Below are 26159 nucleotides of genomic sequence, written 5' to 3'. Positions count from 1 at the left end.
GCCCTGCATTTACTGGAGGAGTGAACAACGTTTCCGTTGCATAAGAACCTTATGGGAGGGTAATGATTGTTCCAGGTATTAGTCAAACCCTCAGGCATATCAGGGAAACTAAATTATGGCTTGTGAAAAACTTTATATTTGGATTGTAAAACGCATGAAAATATAAATTAATGGTCTTAATTTAATTGAACATTTAAACAATTACGAACTGCTTTACACAGTAAGAGGGTCGAGATTCCAGTTTGGGTAAATAAAAGTCCTCATAAGTATTGTGCTCAACCTAGGAGTGTGAATGAGTGTAATCAGCTGTAGGTATTTTACGCCACTTTCATTATCCTTCTTGTATATATTTATATTTCCGCAGGTCAGACCGAGGGAGTGAAGAAGTTGGACTTCTATAGTTCCACAAGAGAGAATCAAATTCGCTGCACCTAACCTGGCCTCACTGGGGAACATAGCTGCTGATTCCGACAAGGTCCTAAGTAGTGAAGCCTCTGAATGCTGTAGCTCACAATGTCTGTGGTAGATGGCTTGTTCTGCATAATGTCACACTATGGACAATGTGACATAGCGTCTAGGATACATTTACTTTAGAAGATAATCAATTCATTCCTTCACGGGCAGATGTAGGCGTGTCATGCAACAGTCTTTTGTTTCGAAATGTTGAGATTGTGAGTTCAGGATTGTATCGAAAGACTAGATAAAGTATCTGTTGGCTTCTATCTCTGTCTGGCTAAGCTGATTCAGAAATAATATCCACACAGTAGAGATGTTTCTTAAACTCTGATCGATTTAGTTGTATTCAGGGAATTTAAAAGGGGGTAATATTTATTTATTGATTCGGATGATGAAAGCAGTTCAAGCACAGAGATACACCATTTGAGAATGTGTAAAAGGTGATTTCCACTCAAACTTTATGAACCAGTGTGTGCCTTTCAATACTGTTAACACTTTGTCCCGTTGTGAATGTGCTGGTTTTTCTTTCTTTTGCATATAAATGCAACACAGCTAATGTTTGGTTCTAGTGTCATCCTGATATAACTGACCCAAATACCCAATCATTAGAGTTTGAGATCCACGATTAACCCATTCAGACAGCCCTGCAACACATGGCCGGTCAAGGCATCAGCCCTGGTCTGGTCTCCAGGATGGAGTGGGGAGGTCGCTTAGAGGTCACACTTGGGCAGGTGTGGGGAGTGGGGACAATGTTTTTTTTTTAATTTTAAGTTGGTTAAGAGTCTGTTGTTTTAGTTGGGTATGGTAAGACTGGTCAGAGCCCAGCTTGTGTATCTTGGTTTATGGAGTGTGGATTAGTGGTTGTGGGGCTGGGTGAAGCTGCACACCTGTTGTTCATTGATTAATCAATGTACAACAGGTAAAGCCAGCCATCACCACACACACTCTGTAGGGAGATGTCCTACATGGCAACATGGATCACTATCTTCACGTCTCATTGTCTGCAAACTTTACAATAAACCGGCTTTTAGCATTAACACATGTGTCTACGTGTCATTACAATAACAGTTAAAGGGATGTTTGGAATGAAGTCCCACTTCCGGAACTATGGGATCAGGATATGTGTTTGGGCAGTGGGAACGTGTCAGTCATAAGATTAATTAAGTCTCTTGACCTCAGGGTTCAGAGTATAGCCTCGCATCATAGAGTCTAGCATCATGGAGCCGATATGTGGTGGTGGTGGTGGTGGAGTGCCCAGGTCAGGTAGTGATAAGGGGGGTCGGGGAGCCAATGGGCAGGCAGACGGCTTCACCCAAGCGCTAGGACATCAAGACATGAATCAGGAATTGCTTGCAACATCTTCAATTTTTATCGATGTGTGGAAAGACTGCGTTGGGTTCTCCCACTCTCTGGTTCTTCGACAACAAGTAAAGACTCGTAGTGGGGTTATCTCGGCCACGGTGGAGAAGGAATTTGGGGAAAGGAACTTTGGCTTTGACTCTCTGACGTCCAGATTGAACCGCGACATGGAGGAGAAAGGGATTGTTGTCGTATGCAGACTCCCACCGGAGAGGCTCCACCTGCAATATTTATTCATAACGTCAAAATATAACACTTTGAATAAGAATAATAGGTCAAAGTTCGATCAAACTTATAGTTCATATATTTCATTTTAGACTGTTTCCGTTCAGGATTTTATTTTATTTTTTTCATACTCGGGGGGGGGGGGTGGGGGGGGGGCCAGCGGAGGGGCCAACCTCTGACCGGGGGGCGTGCCCCCCCCCCGGTCCCCATGTGACTACGCTCCTGCCGCCATGTATAACAGGACAATTGCAGTTGTCCAATTGAGGAGCATAGTCGAACTATGGCTTTAATCTGATTAAGCTGTGCATGTAAACGTATACTGTTGCGCTCTATAAGCCTCAAATAATGCAAAAATGTATAAATAAAATAAATTTATTTATTGAGAGTGAGGAGTATTTAAGGGAAATCGCCTATTGCAATGTCATATTGTGATGAAGTCATTCAAATGATGTCATTCGAACGGCATGTGTGCATTCGTTTTTTTCTTAGTATTCAATAATTCATTTCTAAACTCTCTATTTTGTAACTGTTGTCATTTTTTATTTAAAAAGAATATAAGTATAATATTTAGTTGTTCATGCTTGGTTTGGCGCCCCTGGGGACGTAATGTACATACTGTGTACCACGTGTGCCACGGTAACGGGCTCAGGTGAAGAGGTGTTGTGTCCTGTACTGAGGACCGCGGGTACTTTCAGAGTGCAGCCAGGTCACCATGACGACGGGACGGGAGGGAAAGCACCTGAGAAAGCACCTGAGTACCAGTACCTGAGTGCTGGGGGAAGCCCCCTCGCACTCAGGTACTGGGGTCACGGGACGCTGATATTTGTTGATAGGTGTCAACATAACTAGAATAACAATGCCATGAACGACTTTGATTGATTTTGATTGGGTAGAGTTTGACTTGGCGCAACAAGTGTTTAGTGAAACAACCAAGCGTGTACCAATCAGGGCGCAGCACGCCAACTACAAAAGGAAAACGAAAGTTAGGACTCGGGAAATCGCTCAGCATTCAGTGATGTGCTCCAATCACCGCAGGGAGCGCACCTCACCGCTATAAATACCGCAGGTAGGGCACTTCACCGCTATAAACACCGCAGGTAGGGCACTTCACCGCTATAAACACCGCAGGTAGCGCACCTCACCGCCACACTTGGACTTCGGACCTCAACATCCCAACATAAAGAGAATTCAAGAGAATTCAACTACGATGGAGTCATCGAGGAAAACAAGCAACGCTTCTGCGTTTATAGGTAAGGTTATTGCTTATATGATATGATATTATATGATTTATATTATATAGCGCACTTTTTCTTATCGTTCGTCTGATGTGGCCGACTTCCCTGCCTCTGGATCGTCTCTGTCAGCCCAAGCAGGCTCGGGAATCTAAGTGACACAGTTGATCAGATAAGACGCGTACAGAATGTTCAAACGAGGACATTATATTATATATAATCGATCATATTAAAATGATAGAGAGTGATAGAGCCGGGTCGATTGAAACACGGGACGATTGAAACAGCGATTTCCTCGAAACCCAAGCAAGTCTTTCACGTCAAATGTCACTACCTTCAGCACGCAAGACTGACCAACCCCGGGAAATTTTGGGTAATGACGTCATACCGTTCAAATCCCAGCGAACCTGTTTTTGAGTCCGGAAAGTAACATCTTAAAATCAGAATTCTGACTTTAAACTCAGAACTATGGAATTCTGAGTATAAAGTCAGAATTCTCAATTTAAAGTCAGAATTCTAAGATTAAAATAAGATTTTTTTTTGTCTTATGTGTTGCCTTAATCCTCTTCCGTACAGACCTGATGTAGTACAACATCCTGGTATTTTTGGCATACTGCATTTTCGGCTTCCACTAAAGTACTTATGGGTCATTTCAACGTGAGGAACCTTCCCAAGCAGAAGAGATTAGATGGCATATCTGTTCTCAAACATCCTCGAAGATCCGCATCCCCACTCAGAGACAGTACACGCCCCATGTGCCGGTTGACGCTGATTTAATCACCATCTTCATCACATCCTTTGGCCTACGTTACTCTTGCAGAATATCTTCAGTGGAGATGGCTCGGCCTTGGATTTGCTTGTCGATTTGTGTACATTTGTGGATGGTTGTCCTTTACTGCCCCCTTGTCCCCCACATGTGAACAGGGACATGGAAGCATAAAAGCACGATGCATCGTGTCTCGGGAGTCCAGAAGGTGGGGTCTGCAGAATTGTGAACACAGCTTCACATGTGACACTTTGCCTTTCCGTTCACAGAACACGGCCGTGATGACGACGCTTCCACCTTCTTGAGCCCCACAAGAGCTGAGGAGACCCAGGTTGGCCCATCCCGCGCTCTGGAACATCTGGACCTAAAAACACTGGTTGAGTATCTGAAAGTGGAACAGGACGCCTCTGCCAGCGCCGAAGACCTCATCAAGCGGTCAGCGGTGAAGCACTTCCCCTCGCCGCCGCCAGGGGGCGACGGCGCTTTAACCCCGGAGCTGCTGGAGGAACACCTGAACGATGTTAGGCGGGCCGTGCACAACGAGCTGCAGCGGCTGAACCCTCTGCGCAAGGAGTGCAAGAACCTGGCCGGTCTGGTGCCGTCGTACCACCGCCTCGCGATGGACCACGTGCACGCCCTCCTACAGAGGATCTCGGCGTCACAGCAGGCCTTTGTGCTCATGGAGTGGCTCTGCAACGCTTACTTAAGGTTGTCTGCACGCACACACTTTTCAGAACCATGTATTTAACCATCCTTGTAGTTACACCTGTTGCTCTATTCTAGATAGAACCTTGTAGTTAGACCTCTAGCTCAAGATAGAACCTTGTAGTTAGACCTGTAGCTCTAGATAGAACCTTGTAGTTAGACCTGTAGCTCTAGATAGAACCTTGTAGTTAGACCAGTAGCTCTAGATAGAACCTTGTAGTTAGACCAGTAGCTCTAGATAGAACCTGTATCTGTCGACCTTAACGCCCTGGTTGTGCCTTCACAGTCGGGGGTTCCTGGGAGACCCGGACTTCAGTGAGAACCACCAGGGGAGTCCCGTGGACATGCACCTGTACTCTGAGACGGTCGTATTCGTCCACAAAATCCTCCGGACCACACTGGAGGTAGGAAGAAATGCTGCAGGAACTAGAACACCCACACAGGGTTAGCCGGTAGAGGTTAGCCTCTACCGGTTCCGGAAACCCTCTGTCGTAACTAACAAACTAACAGAGGACAGGCGGGCCTAGATTAATTTTGTCTTGTTTGACTGCAGGAGGATGTCGAGATGTCCCTGGATGTCATCATTAAGCGCCAGGAATCAGAGTTTTGGAGGTCCTGGGAACTCCACACAGACGTCATTGAGGTACTACGGACACAGGACGGTTCTGCACACTGGAATATTGTCAATATGTACACACGTGTGTAAAAACGTAAAAAATATTATTTTTTCTGAAGTGCATCGATGGACCGATTGTCAGAGCGGAGTCCATCAGTGAGAACGTGCAGAAGTTCACCCGGCAGGTCTGCTTCCTCAAACTCCGGGAGTTTCTAGAGAGGTATGTCAACCTTTTCTTCCTGACGATTGGTTTTTCCATGGTACCGTTGTGGCTTTGCACGATGCTTGTTGTTAAGTTGTTTGCAGTCAGGTTCTTCAGCTGTCAAGAGGCCTAAATGGGTCCTCCTTCTGGCTGTAGGTTCAACACGGCCAAAGAGAAACTTCTGAAAAGATACGACAAATCTCCCAAGATGACTGTCGAGACCTGCCTCAAGACACTCAACACGCTCCACGGCCTTGTGTGAGTAAAGGGCCATGCCTCATGCCACATGCTAGAATGTGCATACAATCTATTGCTATTTTTTTGCTCTTCTGCTCAAAGCTCGAGGGATCGAACCTTGAGCATTCCAGCCCATTTCTGATATGTGTTCCACTTAAGCATGTCTGATGTTTAGCGTGTCTGAACCATGTTAGCATGTCTGGTATTGTATTGTACGCATGTTTTGTATCTACAGTATAATAGATACAATATACATCTAAAATACATATAGTAGGAAAGTGTCACAGTATATCAATAAAAGGCCCTTGTTTTGCAGGAGCTACATCCAACCCTCCACTGATGGAGGAACCAGGGACCTCCCAGCGGAGGAGACCCTGTCCTCACTGAGGACATTGGAGACCGCCGCCCAGACGTCCATGGGAGAGGCTCTCGTTAAGAGAATCAAGGTGCAGAGAAGAACCGCTACTGTTGTTGTGTTGCTAGCCAGCAGCTTACGTTCTCAACTCATACATTGCTGACCAGGACCTTCTAGAATAACCTGTGGTTGTGGATGCCCTCAGGAACGCCTGAAAAGCCATTTCAAAAGCAGAGAGGAGGATTTTCTGCTGACGGAGATGCAGGAGATGTTCAGTGCTGAAGACTGTTTCCCAGACGTCCAGAAGGTAGAGGGAGACTTTCACTGGATCTTCTCCCTCGTGTGGTTGGATTAGCTGTTTTATAAATGACAATCTATTTGTTTTCTCTCTCTCTCTCTCTCTCTCTCTCTCTCTCTCTCTCTCTCTCTCTCTCTCTCTCTCTCTCTCTCTCTCTCTCTCTCTCTCTCTCTCTCTCTCTCTCTCTCTCTCTCTCTCTCTCTCTCTCTCTCTCTCTCTCAGGAGGCTCTTGACCTGGCCTATGAGCGGGTGTGCGCCTTGTACCTGTACCAGCTGGTCGTCACCAAGAAGAAGAAGGAGCTGGAGAAGCGATGGGGTCGTGACGTGGGTCAGAAAGTGACTCAGGACGCAGAACATCTTCATAAGACCTTCTCAGACCTGGTGAGGCCCCGAGTACAGCACAGTACTTCACACTCAATGCTTCTTACTGCTTTGTCTACCTCGGTACTTACAGTCCGTGTGTTTGTGTGTGTGTGTGTGTGTGTGTGTGTGTGACAGCACCCTGCTGTCCTACAACAGAACCATGTGCTCCTGAAGGTGGAGGAGCTGATGAAGAGCCATGACGTGGACTCAGTGAAGATCACCCTCTCTGGGATGATGCAGCTCTGCCAGTCGGAGTGAGTTTCCATCTCCATCCCTCCCTCCCTCTGTGTCTTCATCTCTCTCTTCGTCTCTCTCAGAACATCTCCATCTCTCTTCATCGCTCTCTCTTCATCTCTCTCTTCATCTCTCTCTTCATCTCTCTCTTCATCTCTCTCTTCATCTCTCTGTATCTCCTTTATCCTTTCTGCTGATCTCTTTCTCCTTCTCTTTCTTTATCTTTGTGCAAAATACAAAGTTGAACAAATGTTTGTGTATATACAGTATACTGTTGAAGGTAGGATTATAATATTCTGTCTCTCTCTCTGTCTCACTGCTGCAGGAAAGTTAAGAAACTGTGTTCTGCTCTGTTGGAGTGGAAAGGAGGTCTCTCCGTCCATGAGGTCAAAGAGGTCAAAGAGGTCCTGGCCGGTGTCCAGGTTCTGTCCACCAGAGACACCAGTGACTCTACTGGGACGTTGGGACCAGAGTAGAAAGCGATTTGAGCTGTGCTGGCTGAAGACAACATGAATGTATGAAATAGATTTTACACGTTATACTTTAAGATACAAGATGCAAGATGTTTATTGTCATATACACAATGGAAACATAGTCTGCACTGGGCAATGAAATTCTTAATTTGCAAGTTCCCTTCACACAAAATATACTTAAAATAAAGTAGATAAATAAACTAAACTACAAAAAAATCTGTACAAAGAGCAGAATTTAGTTAAACAAATACAGTTATATATAATTAAATATAAGGTGCTGTTTAGCATGTGCAATGTTCGCATACAGCAGAAGGCACTGAAAGACATTGAAATATAAGAAGTTTGAATATATACATTGGATCAAAACTCACCTGTTCAGAGTTCACCTCGACTCTGCATAGAAACCAAAGCACAGCCACCATTGAATGTTGTACGTCCTGGCACTTGTACATTGCACTTATTCAAGGTACTTAATTGCATAGCATCTACAGTAGCTGCTATCTTTGCTTTACACAGGGAATGGGTTAGCCTAGCGATTGTAATACTTGCACTTGGTTCTATGAACATCTTTACTGTACCGACAGCGATATATTGTTTCACTTCTTTTGACAAATGAACTTATTGTAACAAATGCACTTATTGTAAGTTGCTTTGGATAAAAGCGTCTGCTAAATGCCCTAAATGTAAATGGATATTGAATATTATTATTAGATAAGTACATAGTGCAAATGAAGTTCACAGTTGATAAGAAATATAGTTCACAGTATTGAATATAGTGCAACTACAGATCAAGTGGTGGGTGATCTAGTGATTTTCCTTTTGGTGGGTCCGAGGGGTTTTTCCTTCGATCTCTACGCTTCGATGAGCCAACACCTGCTTACTGTAGATGTTGTTTATTTGAAAATCAAAGTAGGGTTCACCTTGAAGCTTATTGTCTGTGGTACAGGAAAAAAATGAAGATAATTATTAGGTGTTCAAAGAGTGAAGATCGGTGTATACCCATTGTTGTTATTTATTGATTTATTTGATGATTGTTAATATCAATAAATGAATTATTGTTTTATTTATTTGAAATATCAGCTAATAGCAATAAAGAATGCGATGAATGCAGCATGATGGTGTGTTTATATTCTCTCAGACCAAAGAAACTGCCACTGGTCACGTGACATCAAGACTCAATTCAGACTCATACTTCCTATGCTTCATATATCATCTTCAATTGTGTTGTTTATCTTCAGCGCACATTTCAAAGTGATTGCACCAGAATTATCGAGCAGCTAATTGACATCCCTTTTACTTTTCACTTTATGCAAATGTCTGATCCCATTACATCGTGGGATCTTGATGTCTGGTCCCATTACATCGTGGGAGCTTGATGTCTGGTCCCATTACATCGTGGGAGCTTGATGTCTGGTCTTGAAGGCTCTGATGCTTTCATACAAAGTGTATGTTAGTAACTTAATCACCCTTAGACAACAGGTGGCCCCAGTGGGAATCAAACCCCTAAGCCCGGCACGGTGTCGTCATCAGTAAGTAGTTTTGTGCAGTGGTTCTCAAACTATTTATACTGGTGTACCCCCTCTAAGACATTTCTTCAGATGAGTACCCCCTTCCCTGGTACAATTTTGCGATGAAATAAAATAAAATGAACATAAATAATGTATGTGTGTTCTATCTGAAAGTGTAAACATTAAAAGGGTGCAAATACTAACTATTTAGTGAGAAACATGGGTTGATGCAACTGTTGGCTAATTTCTCCCCAGTAAAGAAGCACAACGCCTGGGGAGGGTGAGAGCATGTAGAGGGGAATCCCATTCAAATAATCTCTTCCTACATTTCAGACCCTTTTCCATTTTCTTGTTTTTCGATTGCCTAACTTAAAATTGTATTTCATTTTATTTACTGTACGTTTTCTGAATACACCCTGCAGTACACCAAAGAACCCCTAAGGGTAAGATAACCACCTGTTTAGTGAATAGGACGGCCTGCGCCTGTTGTGACCGCGCCGGACACTATGTGGCAGTAGCGACGCACAAGCCATGACGTTCACTGACGTCAGGGCGTCGACGACCCGGCGGAAGTGGAAGAGGGCTGATATAAAGAGGGGAACACGCGGGTTATCATTCTAAAAGCGCATGCTGAGATGGCGGACTTAGAAGGTAATTTACCGTTCAAATTGTTATTCACCACTTTTCTTGTGAGATCTGCACTGTAACGTTAGTGTACGTGCAGGTGTCAATGATCAATCTCTGCAGCATGTTATAATGTTAATGTCTGGGTTAATGGTCTGCAAACAGCCTAAATTACTTTCAGTGCTCATGCTAGATGATTGTATACCAAGTGTATATTTTGAATGAACAGGGATTATTTTGCACGAAATACTCGTCAGTCAAGTTAATAAAGTGTGACGTACACACTACTCAGGAAAGCTGCTCGTCTTGTTGCGCAAATATGTTCATAAGGTTGTTTGTGTTGCATGAGCTTCGACCAAATGCAGAATCGCAATACAAGTGGACGGTGGGCCTGTTCCACATGTTAGCTTGTAGCGCTGGTTAGCCAGTTAGCTTAGCACACATGGCCCGTACGAACCACGTGCCGGCCTCTGTGCCACGTGGGGTTCTTCGCGTGCGGGATGTGACGCCGCTCCATAATTTCATCTGCAAAATTGACATTAAAAAATTAGTCAACTACATAATTAACTTTTTCTCTCCACGCAGGCTCGATAAAGAAAAAGAAGTCGAAGAAGGTGACGGAGGAGGATGTTGGGGTATGTGTCAGGAATACAGCTTTTCATCCGTAGCGATCTATTATTTACCAGTGTGATATTAAATAACTAATGACTGGTCTTATTACAGGACATCCAACAGACCGGCGACTTCTTCATCAAACCAGAAGCCAAGGCGGCTGCGTTAGACACGTCGCAATGGCCTCTCTTGCTCAAGGTGGGTCCCGAGTCTACAATAATTGTTTAAGTGTGTCTAATGGGTCAGAACCAGTCGTTCCGGAGCTGAACTAGCTGTGGACATTTGATGATCCATTTTAGCAATAAAAGTAATGAATACATAGTCTTTATTGATTGGTGGCCGTGCTCTGACTAGAAGTGACTACGTTCACCGGCAGATGTTGATAATTAGTACTGAAGCAGGTGCACTGCAGTTGGTTGGGGTTGCAAATTTTTTCCAAGCAAGAAATGGGGTCAAAAGTTGAATCACTGCAGCCCAGAAACTCCCATGAGCAGGAAGTGTATCTAATGCTTGTTGATGCTGCAGATGATGAGTTACAGACATGGTCAACTAATGCCTTAATGTTGACTCGTTGCACGCTAAATGTCGATGAGGTCCATGTCTGGTGGAGCCCTTGGGGGGGGCTCACTGGGATGGTGGTCTTACTGGTGGGTTGGGGGTCTTACTGGTGGAGCGATGTGAAGTGATGAACCTGTTTATCCATTCTCTGAGTGCTAGTTGGCTCCGGGTTCTGCGCTCTCCCGGGTCCGTTCTGGCCCCGGGCGAACCGTCAGTCGCCCCCTCCTCCCCCCCCAGCGTTCTGCTGGGGTCCGGCGGGGGGGGTCGCCCGCCGGGCAGACGATGGGGCTCAGCGTAACCAAGACGATTTAAACCTCTGATCACATGCTCGTCACCAGTAGGCGTCGTTGTCCACAACGTCTTATGTTGTGGATTTCCCTAATTGTTTCCATGTATTTAAACCCCTCGAGTGCAGTTACTGTAACATCAGTCTTTTGTTTGCAGAACTTCGATAAGCTGAACATCAGGACGGCCCACTACACACCCCTCCCCAACGGGTCCAACCCCCTGAAGAGGGACATCGCGGACTATGTCCGGTAAGAGACCCTCCTGGCTCGGCCTCAGTCGAGGAAGCGCCTTTAGAGGTTGCGCTACTGGAAGAATCCTAGCTTTAATAAGCAGCAGCGAGCTACAAGAAGCCAAATGATGAGCTATATAGATGCATGAGCACGATGTGCGGAGATGACCAACTATCTATCACCCATTGACTGATGGCTTGTAGCGGGGCACACTCTGCCCCCCGGTGGAAGGCTAGTCTGACGTGCTACCGAAGGGTTAGTAGTATGGACTAGGGGTAAACTGAGTTGTTAACCCTGAGTAAACCCCCAGGTGCGGCTTCATCAACCTGGACAAGCCGGCCAACCCCTCGTCCCACGAGGTGGTGGCGTGGATCCGTCGGATCCTGCGGGTGGAGAAGACGGGGCACAGCGGCACCCTGGACCCCAAAGTGACGGGCTGTCTGATCGTGTGCGTGGAGCGTGCCACGCGGCTGGTCAAGTCCCAGCAGAGTGCCGGTACGTAGCAGCACAACACGCGACGTAGTAAACTAGGGAATACAGTGAGGCATCTCTGTGGCTGTCGTCCAACACTAAACTGGCCCCTCTCGCTACTCTTCTGCTGTCCCTTGCAGGCAAAGAGTATGTGGGAATAGTACGGCTGCACAATGCTATCGAAAACGAACACACGCTAGCTAGGGTAAGTGTCTGGGCTCATGTCCCTCGACTAATGTCTCATCCTATAGTGCCATCCAGAGCAGTGTCTGGTCCTGCTGGCTCTGACGTGCAGCTCCGTGTCTGGTCCTGCGGGCTCTGACGTGCAGCTCCGTGTCTGGTCCTGCGGGCTCTGACGTGCAGCTCCGTGTCTGGTCCTATGGGCTCTGACGTGCAGCTCCGTGTCTGGTCCTACGGGCTCTGACGTGCAGCCCTCTGTCCTGTAGGGTCTCGAGACGCTGACAGGAGCGTTGTTCCAGCGCCCGCCCCTCATCGCGGCCGTCAAGCGACAGCTGAGAGTGAGGACCATCTACGAGAGCAAGCTGATCGAGTACGACCCAGAGAGGAGGCTTGGTGAGTTCCGCTTGTCTTCAGTCTCTGCTGTATTATGAATCAAATGATTAATTAACCATTAGCTACTTGAAGCCAAATGATGAGCTATATAGATGCGTGAGCACTATGTGCGAGGATGACCAAATATCTATCACCCTTGACTGATGGCTCGTAGCGTGATGGACTCTGCTGTGAATTAACGGCTGTAATTCACTTTGGATAAAAGCGTTAGCGAGAACCCTATTGGTGAGGTCCTCGGTGACGTTGCGCTAACCCAGTCTTTGTGCGGTAGGCATCTTCTGGGTGAGCTGCGAGGCCGGGACCTACATCCGGACGCTGTGCGTTCACCTGGGCCTGCTGCTGGGGGTCGGAGGTCAGATGCAGGAGCTGCGGCGGGTCCGCTCGGGGGTCCTGGGGGAGACGGTGAGGCTAGACCCCCCCCCCCCCTTTCTCTGTACCCTGATCCCAAAGTGTTGAGTTCAGCTCTGGGCTCCTCCCCAGTTCTGCTAATTAACCTTTGGCACAGAAACGGGCGGAGTGACTCGATGGTCAACTGTCAACGTGTTTGGCTTTTGTCTCTCACTCTGGTCAACACTGGATCATTGAAGAGGTCACTTGTGTTTTGAAAGAATATTGGCGTCCCGTCAATTTAAGTTCCGTATACTCCTCACTATGGCCTCTGGTCATTTAATTTGAATGCAGAAGATTAGAAATGTATACAAATACTCCTGTCTTATGGTGAAGGTCCATGAGTTGTCTTCCTCTAACTGGGAATGGTTCCTCTAACTGGCTGTGGTTCCTCAGGATAACTTGGTGACCATGCACGACGTCCTGGACGCCCAGTGGCAGTTCGACCACAACAAGGATGAGACGTACCTGCGGCGTGTCATCTACCCCCTGGAGAAGCTGATGGTGTCCCACAAGAGGCTGGTGATGAAGGACAGCGCGGTGAGTCAGCAGCAGACTGCAACGTATAGATGGAGTCTGAATCAAAACATCACTACATTAGTTGAAGGAAACGTCCTCCAACTAATGAAGGACAGACCGTCTTCAGTCTACTGTATTATATATTTGCTTTTTTTTAATTACAATGAGGTACTTGAAGCCAAATGATGAGCTATATAGATGCGTGAGCACTATGTGCGAGGATGACCAAATATCTATCACCCTTGACTGATGGCTTGTAGCACAGACTTCTTGTCCACTAGGGGGCGCTCCACTTACTGTCCAGCGTGACGTTTTGTGTTTAGCTTTCTAAACGTCGTTTCATGCTGCAGGTGAACGCCATCTGCTACGGGGCCAAGATCATGCTACCGGGCGTTCTGCGTTACGAGGACGGCATTGAGGTCAACCAGGACATCGTCGTCATAACGACCAAGGGCGAGGCCATCTGCATCGGTGAGTCTGGGTTCTGGTTACCGTGGGTAACCTGGTTGGGGATGCATACGTCCACGCTAGTAATGGGTGGAAGGTTGGGACGACGGGGGCTTCAGTTGTTGATGCTGCAGATAAGTTAGTTTCATGGGCAACTAATGTCTTAAGGTTGACTCGTTGTACACTAGTATAGTGGATGAGGTCCTTGTCTGGTGGAGCCCTTTGGGGTCCTACTGGTGGGTTGGGGGTCCTACTGGTGGGTTGGGGGTCTTACTGGTGGAGCGATGTGTAGATGATGAACCTGTTTATCCATTCTCTGAGTGCTAGTTGGCTCCGGGTTCTGCGCTCTCCCGGGTCCGTTCTGGCCCCGGGCGAACCGTCAGTCGCCCCCTCCTCCCCCCCAGCGTTCTGCTGGGGCCCGGCGGGGGGTGTCGCCCGCCGGGCAGACGATGGGGCTCAGCGTAACCAAGACGATTTAAACCTCTGATCACATGCTCGCACCAGTAGACTCCTCCTGCCCAGAGTTTGGCCGCGTGGAACCGGCGGACTGACCTGAGCTCTTGTGTTGGTAGGCGTGGCCCTGATGACCACGGCAGTGATCTCCACGTGTGACCACGGAGTGGTGGCCAAGATCAAGCGGGTCATCATGGAGCGAGACACGTACCCCCGCAAGTGGGGCCTGGGGCCCAAGGCCAGCCAGAAGAAGATGATGATCCAGAAAGGGCTTCTGGACAAACACGGCAAACCCAACGGCAGCACCCCCGGAGAGTGGAAGACGGACTACGTAGACTACAGGTATGAACCCGCCAGTGATGACTAGCACTAACCAGCTGTAGGTCAGACCTGGACTAGTCCTAACCAGCTGTAGGTCAGACCTGGACTAGTCCTAACCAGCTGTAGGTCAGACCTGGACTAGTCCTAACCAGCTGTAGGTCAGACCTGGACTAGTCCTAACCAGCTGTAGGTCAGACCTGGACTAGCCCTAACCAGCTGTAGATCAGATCTGGACTAGCCCTAACCAGCTGTAGATCAGATCTGGACTAGCCCTAACCAGCTGTAGATCAGATCTGGACTAGCCCTAACCAGCTGTAGATCAGATCTGGACTAGCCCTAACCAGCTGTAGATCAGATCTGGACTAGCACTAACCAGCTGTAGATCAGATCTGGACTAGCACTTACCAGCTGTAGATCAGATCTGGACTAGTCTTAACCAGCTGATGAAATTGAGTAAAGTCCCTTCATCAAATGTTTTGTCGGTTAAGAAAACAAACGATGTCCCAGTAATCTGGTCAGGGATGTGCACAACATGGTGGCTCACGCCCGTTCCTTCTTTCAGTGGCAAGGTGAAGAAGGAGCCGGCGGCTGTAGAGGCCGCGGACGCCTCGGCTAAGGTTGGTATTCTCTACTTTCGCTGCGTTAATCATTTTATTAACAATGAGCTACACGAAGCCAAATGATGAGCTATATAGATGCGTGAGCACTATGTGCGAGGATGACCAAATATCTATCACCCTTGACTGATGGCTTGTAGCAGAGACGCCTTAGACCACCGCCACTAACTGTCAAGCCAGGGGAGGTGGTCTCTTCTGGTCGTCAAAGAGACCATAGTAGCACCCAAGTTACTTTATTCTGAAGTCTAGTGGAATTCAGTATGACTGCACTTCAGTCTTTCATTTGGGCAAATGTTGACCGTAGTTTCCCGTTTCTTCTACAGAGGAAGAGGGAGGATAGCGACGGCGAAGCGGCCAGTGTTCCCAGTACGCCTAGCACAGAGGTGAAGAAGAAGAAGAAAAAGGAGAAGAAACAGAAAAAGGAGGAGGTGGAAGTGGAGGTGACGCCACCTGAAGCGCCGGAGGAGACCCCAGAAGCGGTGAGGGGTGGTTAAAGATCACGAAAAATGACGTGTATACTCTAAAGCTCTTCTATAATGGCAATGTCTCCCTCGAATGACCACTCACACTTTCCCCCCATGACCCGTCCCCCTGCAGGGCGAGGAGAGTGCCAAGAAGAAGAAAAAAAAGAAGAAGAAGGCAGCGGAGGACTCGGAGTGAGGCCCTGCGGGCGGAGCAGAGACTCAAAGGACAATGCGTCTCTGACGCCGTGCGCTCAAGTACCTTCTGGATGTTTTAGTTGCTCTTTATTTTTATTTTTTTACACGTCTGTTTCCAGACGTCTGCGGCCGCCTGCTGCAGACATTTGCATTTTGTAAATAAAAACTATGTTTTGGGTGGACCCCCCCCCCCCCACAACTCTTTATGTTGAAAGTCTGTTCTTGCCTTAAATGAACTCGCAGCCCTGTGGTGTTGTCATGGTAACCTAAACCCCCCCCTATCTGGCCCACTTCCAGGAATGCTGGTTTTAAAAAGCTGTATAAAATGTAAAACCTGTTTATATAAACGGCTCTCCCAAAGCCTGTCTAAGTGAAGGGGGAGGGTTTTTCAATGACCTGTCATGTATTAAAGATTTTTTTTTTATACATAATTGCATTTTACTCAATTTGTCATCTCCGGGATTAAGTACATTACTGTTGCGTAGACCGGTCAGTAATGGTCAATTTTTGACGGTAGTTCAAACTCCAGGCTTATGGCCATTATACACATTCTGTTCATTCAAAACAATAGATTTCTTCAAACTGGAAGTCATTAATTTTTAATCCTTAGTGTAAAATGTAATTTAAAAAAAGCTAAATGGCAGTATTTAAAAGCAGTGTCCAACCCTATTTCATCATGCAGGGAGTTTCAAATACGGAAGTGCAACATTGTACCCAGATGCAATTACATGAAGCAGGAAAGTCAAACTCCCATTTCTTTCAGCACTGGGGCGTCTGTCCCATTTCCTTGTAGGCACATTTTCAGATTTCAGCAGAATCACTTCATGCTACATCTTGAACATTCATGTGACCGCAGTACAATCACACTGTGAGTCACGACGTGCGACCGACGCACCTATGAAAGACACTGGCATAAGAGAGGGTCTTGTTGGCGTTTGGGGGTGATGTGGACCCGGTTATTGGTCAGGTGTCGGAGCTGCGCAATGAGGTTGGCCAGCCGAGGGCTGGTGGTGGCATGGCCGCCGGCCGGCCGGATGTGGGCGTGGCCCTCGGCCGGCCGGCGGTGACCGCAGTACCAGTCCAAGACCTCTACATGGCGCAGTTTGTCCAGAAGGGCGAGGCCAAGGAAGTCCGACTCTGGCACGTTGTGATGACTGGAGAGAAGGACACCAGAATATTCGGCATAACACTTTACCCTGAGCACTTTAAAAGATGCAATGGATTGTGATGAATAAAGGGGAGGCGTCTGACCGTATCTTGAGGGTCCTGAGCTGGGGGAAGAGCTTTGGGAGCAGGGCTACGTAGCCCGTGGCCCCCCAGGGCTCCAGGTGGAGGTGCTGGAGCTGGGGGAGCCTGGCCCCCAGCACCACCAGGTCCTCCAGGGTCAGGTCCATGCACAGCGTCAGCCCCACCACGGACGGGGGCAGGCAGTCGGCCCAGGCCCCGAGGCGGTGGCCCCCTTCACGCCCAGGAGAAGCACAACAGCAGGTACATCATACCTCGGTCACAGCGTGTGCCTGTGGGTGTGTGTGTGTGTGTGTTGATAGTGTATGGCCGTGTGAGTGATTGTGTGTGTTTATGTGTTGGTATGGGTGTTGTTACGGCAACAGGGTTGCCTTCGTTGTTTGCTGCTTGTGTGTTCTGTGCAGGGAGCTGGGGGGCGGAGCCACGCCGATTGGTGAGATGCGGCGCACCTGAGCAGGCTTGGCTTGGGAGCCTACTGTATAAAGCAGGCCTGAGCAGGCTTGGCTTGGGAGCCTACTGTATAAAGCAGCCCTGAGCAGGCTTGGCTTGGGAGCCTACTGTATAAAGCAGGCCTGAGCAGGCTTGGCTTGGGAGCCTATAAAGCAGTTCTGCCCGACTGGCTGACTCTGCCTGGCGTTCAGATGGACATTGTGTATTTGTTGTAGCACATTTCATGTTCCCTTGATTAAACGTCATGCAGTTACTCAGTCTTTCGTGGCCTCCCTCTGTCGTTGCACACCCTTGAGCCAGGTTGTAACAGTGTGGTTGTATGTGTGTGTGCGTGTTGATGTTTCTATGGGTGTATGTATGTGTGTATGCATGTTTATATGTGTGGGTGTGTTTGTTTCTGTTTATATATGTGTATGTATGTATGGGTGTATGTTTTTATGGGTGTTTTTGTGTGTATATGTATCTAGGGAGGGGGGGTTTCAGCCCTTCAAAGGGGGGCGTGTCCCCAGCGGTGGATTCCCGGGGCTCCTCCACGTGAGGGTTAACGTTGGTAGACATAAACGTTGTTTATGTTTCTATGGGTGCATGTATGTGTTTTTTTGTGTGTGTGTCTGTGTTTTTGTGTTTTTTGTGTGTGTGTGTGTGTATATATATATATATATATATATATATATATATATATATATGTATGTGTGTGTGTGTGTGTGTGTGTTTGGGTTATGGGTTTATGTTTTTATGGGTGTATGTTGGGTGCATTTGTGTGTGTGTGTGTGTGTGTGTGTGTGTGTATCTACGTTTCCCTCCCTCCAGGGGGGGGCGTGTCCCCAGCGGTTGACCCCCTCACCGTGGACGCTGAGGTGGGTCAGCCGGGGCAGGGCCAGCAGCCAGGTGCGGAGGTGGCACTGTGGCCCCGGGACGGAGTACAGGTGGAGGACGGACAGCCTCTCGAGGCCGGCCAGTGGGGCCAGCGCCTCCCGGGTCACCAGCGTGTCGTAGTTCAGCAGCTCCAGGCTGGACAGGGGGAGGGGCCGCGGGCCTGGGGGAGGGGTCAGGGGTCACATGACAACATGGGGGTTACACCCGCAGCCTGTAGGTTAACCACTCTACCGGCTGTCGGTCAACTAACCACTCTACCGGCTGACAGTCAACTAACCACTCTGATCATCATCCCGCCTCCACCAATCACCACACCCTGACACCCCCTCAGCGCTGGGGTACACCAGACCCTGACACCCCCTCAGCGCTGGTGCACACCAGACCCTGACACCCCCTCAGCGCTGGGGTACACCACACCCTGACACCCCCTCAATGCTGGGGTACACCAGACCCTGACACCCCCTCAGTGCTGGGGTACACCAGACCCTGACACCCCCTCAGTGCTGGGGTACACCAGACCCTGACACCCCCTCAGCGCTGGGAGACACCAGACCCTGACACCCCCTCAGCGCCGGGGGACGCGGCCAGAGCTTCGGTGCGTCAGAGGAGGTCTTCATGAGACCCCTCTGGCGGCGGGCTCTCAGAGGGCCGCAGGATGCTGCTGTCTGCAGGGTGCTGCCGTCTACAGGGTGCTTCTGTCTACAGGGTGCTGCTGTCTACAGGGTGCTGCTGTCTACAGGGTGCTGCTGTCTACAGGATGCTGCTGTCTGCAGGGTGCTGCCGTCTACAGGGTGCTTCTGTCTACAGGGTGCTGCTGTCTACAGGGTGCTGCTGTCTACAGGGTGCTGCTGTCTACAGGATGCTGCCGTCTGCAGGGTGCTGCCGTCTACAGGGTGCTGCCGTCTACAGGGTGCTGCCGTCTACAGGGTGCTGCCGTCTACAGGGGGCTGCCGTCTACAGGGTGCTGCCGTCTACAGGGTGCTGCTGTCTACAGGGTGCTGCGGTCTACAGGGTGCTGCGGTCTACAGGGTGCTGCGGTCTACAGGGTGCTGCGGTCTACAGGGTGCTTCTGTCTACAGGGTGCTGCTGTCTACAGGGTGCTAAAGTGTCCGTTTGTTGACACAGGGTTTGGTATCCAATCTATTTCTCATGAGGAAACAGACGTTGCTGCTGATAGAGGAAACGTCTCATGCAACCACTCCAGTGTTTCCCTGTTTTATTAAATGTACATTAAGTATCATGATTCCAAGAATTGTGCTGTTAATGTAACGACGATAGCCTGTTGCTAATCGGCTATTTGAAAAGTGCTGTAGCACAGAAAGTGGGTTTATTTATCACACACACACACGCACACACACACACACACACACACACACACAGCATAATCATCATCCTCCTCCTCCCATCCTCCCCCTCCAACAGGGACCAGGAAAAACACACAGTAGGCCTACTTGTTCCTATGCATTTAAACCTCTAGTTGTACAGCCGTTGTCATTGGTCAAGTCGGCCGCTGTGGAAACACCAACCCTTCAGTACCACACCGTCCGAAGCCTGACCTTCCAGCTGCTGCTGCTGAACCGAGGGCGGGCTGAAGAAGTTTTCCGGCAGGCTCCGGTGGGCCACCATCTCCCAAGACAGGTGCTGCAGTCTGGGCAGTCCACTCAACAGGTCGTGGAAAGCGCGCGGCGGGATGCGCTCCGTCCCGTCGTGGTGGTGCAGAAGCTGCGTCAGATTCCGCATCTTGGACACGGTGCTGATAAACTGGACCGTCGGAGAGCGGAGCTTCACGTTGCACACGCTGAGCCGGGTGACCTGCAGGGACAGCAACTGCAGCAGGGGGCAGAGGTCCAGCGGACACTGGGAGTTGTGGAACGACAGACTGGTGAGTTTGGAGAAGCGGGCCAGGGTGTCTAGCGGCTGCGGCTCCGACCAGCATTCCACGGCGACGCCTGTCACGGACGGCAGCGCGTCCGGCAGCGGCCGCAAGTCTTTCTTTTTGCCTTCCCTCAGGACCAAAGTGCGGACGTTTCTGCGGGCCAGGGTTCTCCAGAACCCCCGGTTGTATCGTGAGAAGTCATTCAGGACCACGGAGAAATCTTTCCAAAGATAAACATTTTTATCTAGGACTTCTCTGAAGTACTTGCAGGTCGCGCGGACGCTGTGTTTGTCCCGCGTCGACAAGAAAGTGAACGCGTGAATCCAGACCTCCTCCGGGAGAGCGTACTCCTGTAGCGGCATGGTAAAGTCCGCATGTGTAAAGCTCACGCTTTAATTCTCCCTTGAAATGACTTTGACACTCTTCCCAAATCCTCGTATCATCGATGGTCGGACCACACCGCTGGTCGGGAGGCTGAGGTCACGTCATAGAGTGACGTAGGCTCCGTGTGTTGCCGCCTTCAAAACAGCTCGGAGGTTCGGAATCTCTACTTGTCTTTACGTAAACCTTCCCATCTCCCGAATAAGAGTGTTCAGGAAACGCTCCTCAGAAGTTCGTAGGCTATGACATAAAACCGGAAAAACAGATCGTTTGTGAGACTAGACTTCATAACAACAAGTATGGATGCCCGCAGGGACCTCTTTGCGTTTCTTTGCTTAATCAGATGAATCAGTTATTAGAACTGCTTGCGATGGTTGAACATGAGCGAGAATTTATCGGGTGATGTTTATAATTGTAAGCTATAATTGATCGCAATGCAAATGTTAGAATGGGTGTTAAGTTCGCCTCTTAGTGCTTGCTGCAAGTTCACTTTAGTCTTTCAATGAAATGGGCATCCATTGTTGTGACGTGAAAACTCAGACCCAACAGAGTGTTCAGAGCACTTTCCTCCGAGCTTAGGGTCCAAACCTCCGAACTTCCCGGAAACTCCGAGCGTTTGGAAGGCGGCATGTGACCCATGGACCGGACCGTAATATATCGCGTATGCCTACGCGGAATGTCCGACGGCGCTAACCCACAAGGAGCGGTGTCTGCCTGCAGCCAGTATTGCCCGATTGGGCGGGAAATCTGGCCTAATCTGGCAACACTGCTTCCTGGTGGCTGCCTGCGAGAGTTCACCGCCGACACTTTTGATGCTGACCAGGAGGCGGCGCTGCTAATATTACATTCCAGCGCTTTGGGAGATTCTGAATATCCAAGTTCGCGCTGGTAATTACAGCCATGCATTTAGTATCTTTCTGTAAGATGTAATATGCAGAACTGTCTGCACATCACAAGAAGGCCCACAAACAATGGACACTTAATGTAATGCACCTAAATCATAGTTTCATGCAATCTTGGACCAATCACATCGTTTTCACTAAATTGTAACTACGGCAGAATAAATCTCCCAACGCATTTCCCGTATCCCACAGGATTCGAACGCGTCGTCCAAGCAACACCCATCGGGGAGAGGAAAACGGACGTGACGTAGTAGGAACCAAAGCATCTGCCTCGGCAGATGAGGTATGGAAGTGGTTTGTAAACACTTTTAAAACCACCCGTCGGACGTTACTTGTTCCCCAGACATCAGGAGACCCTGGCCCGCTGAGCCGTCCTCAGCGGACGGAGGAGGGACGTTTGATTGACGTCCAGGAGAGAAACGTGCCTGAGTTGAGCCGGCGGGATGGAAGGTAACGTGGCACTCACTGCAGCGCAAACATGACAGTAACCTGCTGTTGTCATCTACAAATATAGTACTATTATTATTTGTATCATCCATTTAGTATGTATTTACGCTGGTTTATTAAAGACCTACTGTACTATGTCTGTATGTGTGTCAGTTTGGGAGGGGTAGGTAAGGGTCAGTTAGTTAGGGTTAGGGTCAGTAATTTAGGGGTAGAGTTAGGTTAGGGTCAGTTATTAAGGGGTAAGGGTTAGGTGAGGGACCTGTAGGTAGTGTTAGGGTTAATGAGGGCTAGAGTTGCTGTTGCGTTATGATCCCATTCTTGTCCCTACTCCCAGACCAATCACCATCATCGGAGAGCAGGAAATGCAGTGCGGTGACAGGAAGTGGGCGGAAGCTGAAGGACAACGCCGCCGACTGGCACAACCTGATCCTCCGCTGGGAGAAGCTCAACGACGATGGCTCGAGCGTGGCCGAGAAGATCGTCAACCAGCGGCTCAAACGGTGCGTCCGGTCTCATCCTCAGCGCTCCAGCGCCCTGGAGATGGGATACCCATCACCCTTAAAGTTCCCACCCTTAAGATTAGCCGTAACAAGCCGTTTTGGAAAATCTGCCTCTAGCGATATCACAAGTGGGCGTGTCCACCTAGATGTGTGACGGATAGATGAGCAACGTTCGCTACGGTCCACTGGGCAGGCTGGTGGGCTGATCTATCCGTCACACATCTAGGTGGACACGCCCACTTGTGATGTCAGAGCAGGCTGATTTAAAAAAGCGGCTTTTAACGGCTAATCAAACACACTGATATAATATGGGACCTTTGATCACAGGGCCGAACCCATACCCTTCACCCACGCACACACCACTACACACTAACACACCACTACAAACTAACACACCACTACACACTAACACACCACTACACACTAACACACCACTACACACTAACACACCACTACACACAAACACACTAACACACCACTACACACTAACACACCACTACACACAAACACACTAACACACCACTACACACTAACACACTAACACACCACTACACACTAACACACCACTACACACAAACACACTAACACACCACTACACACTAACACACTAACACACCACTACACACTAACACACCACTACACACAAACACACTAACACACCACTACACACTAACACACCACTAACACACCACTACACACTAACACACCACTACACACTAACACACCACTACACACAAACACACTAACACACCACTACACACTAACACACCACTACACACTAACACACCACTACACACAAACACACTAACACACCACTACACACTAACACACCACTACACACTAACACACCACTAACACACCACTACACACAAACGCACCACGACACACTAACACACCACGACACACTAACACACCACTAACAAACCACTACACACTAACACACCACTACACACAAACGCAACACACCACTACACACTAACACACCACTAACACACCACTACACACTAACACACCACTACACACTAACACACCACTACACACTAACACACCACTACACACTAACACACCACTAACACACCACTACACACTAACACACCACTACACACTAACACACCACTACACACTAACACACCACTAACACACCACTACACACTAACACACCACTACACACAAACGCACCACGACACACTAACACACCACTACACACTAACACACCACTACACACTAACACACCACTAACACACCACTACACACTAACACACCACTACACACTAACACACCACTACACACAAACGCACCACGACACACTAACACATCAACACACCACTACACACTAACACACCACTACACACTAACACACCACTACACACTAACACACCACTAACACACCACTACACACAAACGCACCACGACACACTAACACACCACTACACACTAACACACCACTAACACACCACTACACACTAACACGACACACTAACACACCACTACACACTAACACACCACTACACACAAACGCACCACGACACACTAACACACCACTACACACTAACACGACACACTAACACATCAACACACCACTACACACTAACGACCACCCGTGCCCCCCCCCCCCCAGGTCTCCAGGTGAGGGCGCTGCCCCCCCCACCTCCGGCCGTCTCCTGGAGCAGGAGTGCTCCAAGCTTGTGGGTGTGGTCAGCAAGATGGTGGGTACAGTTACCCATCACGTTTACATCCAGAGCGACCATTCCACGACCATTCATTCACACGTTCACACCCCGACGGCGGAGCCCACCACGCGGGGCGACAGCCGGTCAGGGTGAGGCGCTCGACGTTCGGCTAGGAGGAGCTGGGGCGTCGAACTAGCGACCTGCTCTTAACTCCCGAGCTACTGTCGCCCTCACCGTCACGTGCGTGGTTTAGCACGGCTTCGTTCTGGAGTCCCTTGCAATGCAGCGGTGGGCGACATTGAACACAAACAGACTATAGAACATAGAACATAGAATAGAAATCAAATGAAATAGAAATAATATTATGCACGAGAACTCTAGTTGAGGAGTGCCCTGCAGGAAGCTGGTTGTTGACGAGCCCGAGGCGTGGTGATGAAGTACCGCGTCTGTCCACCAGGCGTCCATCGTCGCCAAGATGGAGCGCCTGGCCTCGTCCGAGAGGGGGGTCCTGGTGCTGGAGGCCTTCCAGAGGGGCGCGGCCGGCGGCAGGGGGGGCCCACTGTTCCACAGCTGGCCAACGCAGCTGTTCGGTGGGTTTTCCTCACTAGATCAAAATACTGAAAATGTATCTCTATACGCGATACGTTTTGTCTGTACCACACAGATGAGACTTAATACCTACCTTCACAGCTAGCTGCTCAGTGTCGTATTTTACATTGATCACAATATTAAAAATAGAGAATGCTTTGCTACCATCTCAATATAGAGGCAATATATGGAAAGGTCTGGCTACACTACAGACATGGCCTCTAGCGGGCCAATGACGTAAAGTAGTAGCAGCTTGTTGTTAGACCAACAACGTGTTCCAACTTTGAATATATTTTCGTGTCAACTCGGGTCCCTCTAGTGGAGCAGTCAGAAGGCCTGCTGGAGGGCTACCAGAAGGAGCTGGCTCTGAAGCAGAGGGTGGTGCAGGAGCTGGCCCACACCGGGCCCCAGGACCTGTGCATGGTGTACCTCTCCTGTTGGCTGCACCAGCCCTACATCCCCGCAGACAGCAGGCTGCCTCTGGAGGCCCTGCTGCTGGAGACTGGCCACAGAACCCTGTGGATATAGGTGGGTGTACTACAGACCTCACCCCTGAAGGCTTTTAGTAGCACTCTGTAGTGACGACAACCCTTTATGATTCACACAAGTTTATTAGAACAGGAGAATCCCTCAACAGATTATAAAACGGTTGTACAGCTTCACAATGAATAAAATAACACCATCTGCCTCTTTTCTTGTCCAATGTTGCATCCTTTCCCATGTGTAGTACAAACCCCGGTTACATGTGGACACTTACAAGGTCTTTTATTATAAAAAAGTAATAAAATAGTGCAGCTTTTTTTTAAAGATCCTTTTCATATGTATCTACATATAAACATCACAACCAACTAAACAATTCATATTGGAAAGGAAATACTAATTCTCTATATATAGATAGGAAAACATTGAAAAATGTTTACAAATTTACAAAGCATACTGGGCGCACCGAAACACCTGAAACACAAGTATTGGCACCGTTTGCCTGGTAACCAGATCACCACGGTACGCTGGTTGCCCGGTAACCAGATAACCACGGTATGCAAGTGAGCTGGCAACCAGGTCACTGTCATACGGTAACTATCTGGCAACCAGGTAACAGCCGTACAACAGTTACCTAGCAACCGCCACACACCAGTTTCCTAGCAACCAGGTAACCACCATACACTAATTACCTGGCAACCGTGTAGCCGCCGCACACTATTTAGCTGTCAACCGCCGTGCGCTAGTTGGCTAACCTGCTACCTGTGTTCTGAGTGAACTACTGTACAAGAAGGCTGGATGGAGCGCGGGGAACAGGAGACCTGGGAAGAACCAACACAAGCCCAGGAAGTCTGGTTCTGTAGAACTTGAGAGAAGGGAATTTAACTGATTTAATTGGTTGAACTTTTCCTGGAAGTGGATCATTTGCATTTATACACATGGTAGGGGTTGACCTC

At 48.8% G+C, this 26159-nt stretch overlaps 4 protein-coding genes across 5 annotated transcripts; 3 read left to right on the top strand and 1 right to left on the bottom strand.

Moving 5' to 3' along the window:
- The first annotated feature begins 3080 nt into the window (after positions 1–3080).
- On the top strand, positions 3081–8631 carry LOC307087450 (uncharacterized protein). Its single transcript, XM_079753039.1, has 11 exons — positions 3081–3290; positions 4308–4746; positions 5030–5147; positions 5297–5386; positions 5479–5579; positions 5718–5819; positions 6115–6244; positions 6359–6460; positions 6674–6832; positions 6950–7068; positions 7374–8631. Exons 1-11 carry the CDS (start codon positions 3248–3250, stop codon positions 7522–7524), a joined length of 1554 nt encoding a protein of 517 aa, XP_079609165.1. The 5' UTR covers positions 3081–3247; the 3' UTR covers positions 7525–8631.
- A 970-nt stretch (positions 8632–9601) lies between these two features.
- dkc1 (dyskeratosis congenita 1, dyskerin) lies at positions 9602–16179 on the top strand. The gene is made up of 14 exons (XM_079752378.1): positions 9602–9680; positions 10239–10288; positions 10377–10463; positions 11268–11359; positions 11652–11836; positions 11953–12017; positions 12259–12385; positions 12657–12787; positions 13169–13312; positions 13642–13762; positions 14311–14533; positions 15075–15129; positions 15453–15608; positions 15727–16179. Exons 1-14 carry the CDS (start codon positions 9665–9667, stop codon positions 15787–15789), a joined length of 1515 nt encoding a protein of 504 aa, XP_079608504.1. The 5' UTR covers positions 9602–9664; the 3' UTR covers positions 15790–16179.
- Positions 16180–16432: 253 nt separating this feature from the next.
- On the bottom strand, positions 16433–20620 carry LOC307087455 (uncharacterized protein). The gene is made up of 4 exons (XM_079753045.1): positions 19916–20620; positions 18328–18519; positions 17040–17247; positions 16433–16942 (listed from the first exon to the last, which is right to left on the bottom strand). Exons 1-4 carry the CDS (start codon positions 20595–20597, stop codon positions 16684–16686), a joined length of 1341 nt encoding a protein of 446 aa, XP_079609171.1. The 5' UTR covers positions 20598–20620; the 3' UTR covers positions 16433–16683.
- A 1154-nt stretch (positions 20621–21774) lies between these two features.
- Positions 21775–25267, top strand: cinp (cyclin dependent kinase 2 interacting protein). Of its 2 annotated transcripts, none has more exons than XM_079752538.1 (5): positions 21775–21968; positions 22300–22465; positions 24084–24171; positions 24593–24725; positions 25043–25267. In XM_079752538.1, exons 1-5 carry the CDS (start codon positions 21962–21964, stop codon positions 25249–25251), a joined length of 603 nt encoding a protein of 200 aa, XP_079608664.1. In that variant the 5' UTR covers positions 21775–21961; the 3' UTR covers positions 25252–25267. The 2 variants fall into 2 exon arrangements, with proteins under 2 accessions (XP_079608664.1, XP_079608665.1); XM_079752539.1 differs by having other exon boundaries at positions 24084–24284; positions 25043–25227.
- Positions 25268–26159: the final 892 nt, after the last annotated feature.

This window comes from Pollachius pollachius, assembly GCF_949987615.1.
Source record: "Pollachius pollachius genome assembly, chromosome: 15".
In the NCBI taxonomy this organism is placed as follows: Eukaryota; Metazoa; Chordata; class Actinopteri; order Gadiformes; family Gadidae; genus Pollachius; species Pollachius pollachius.
Note: the sequence above shows the minus strand (reverse complement) of the source record. Positions and strands in the feature narration are given on the sequence as shown.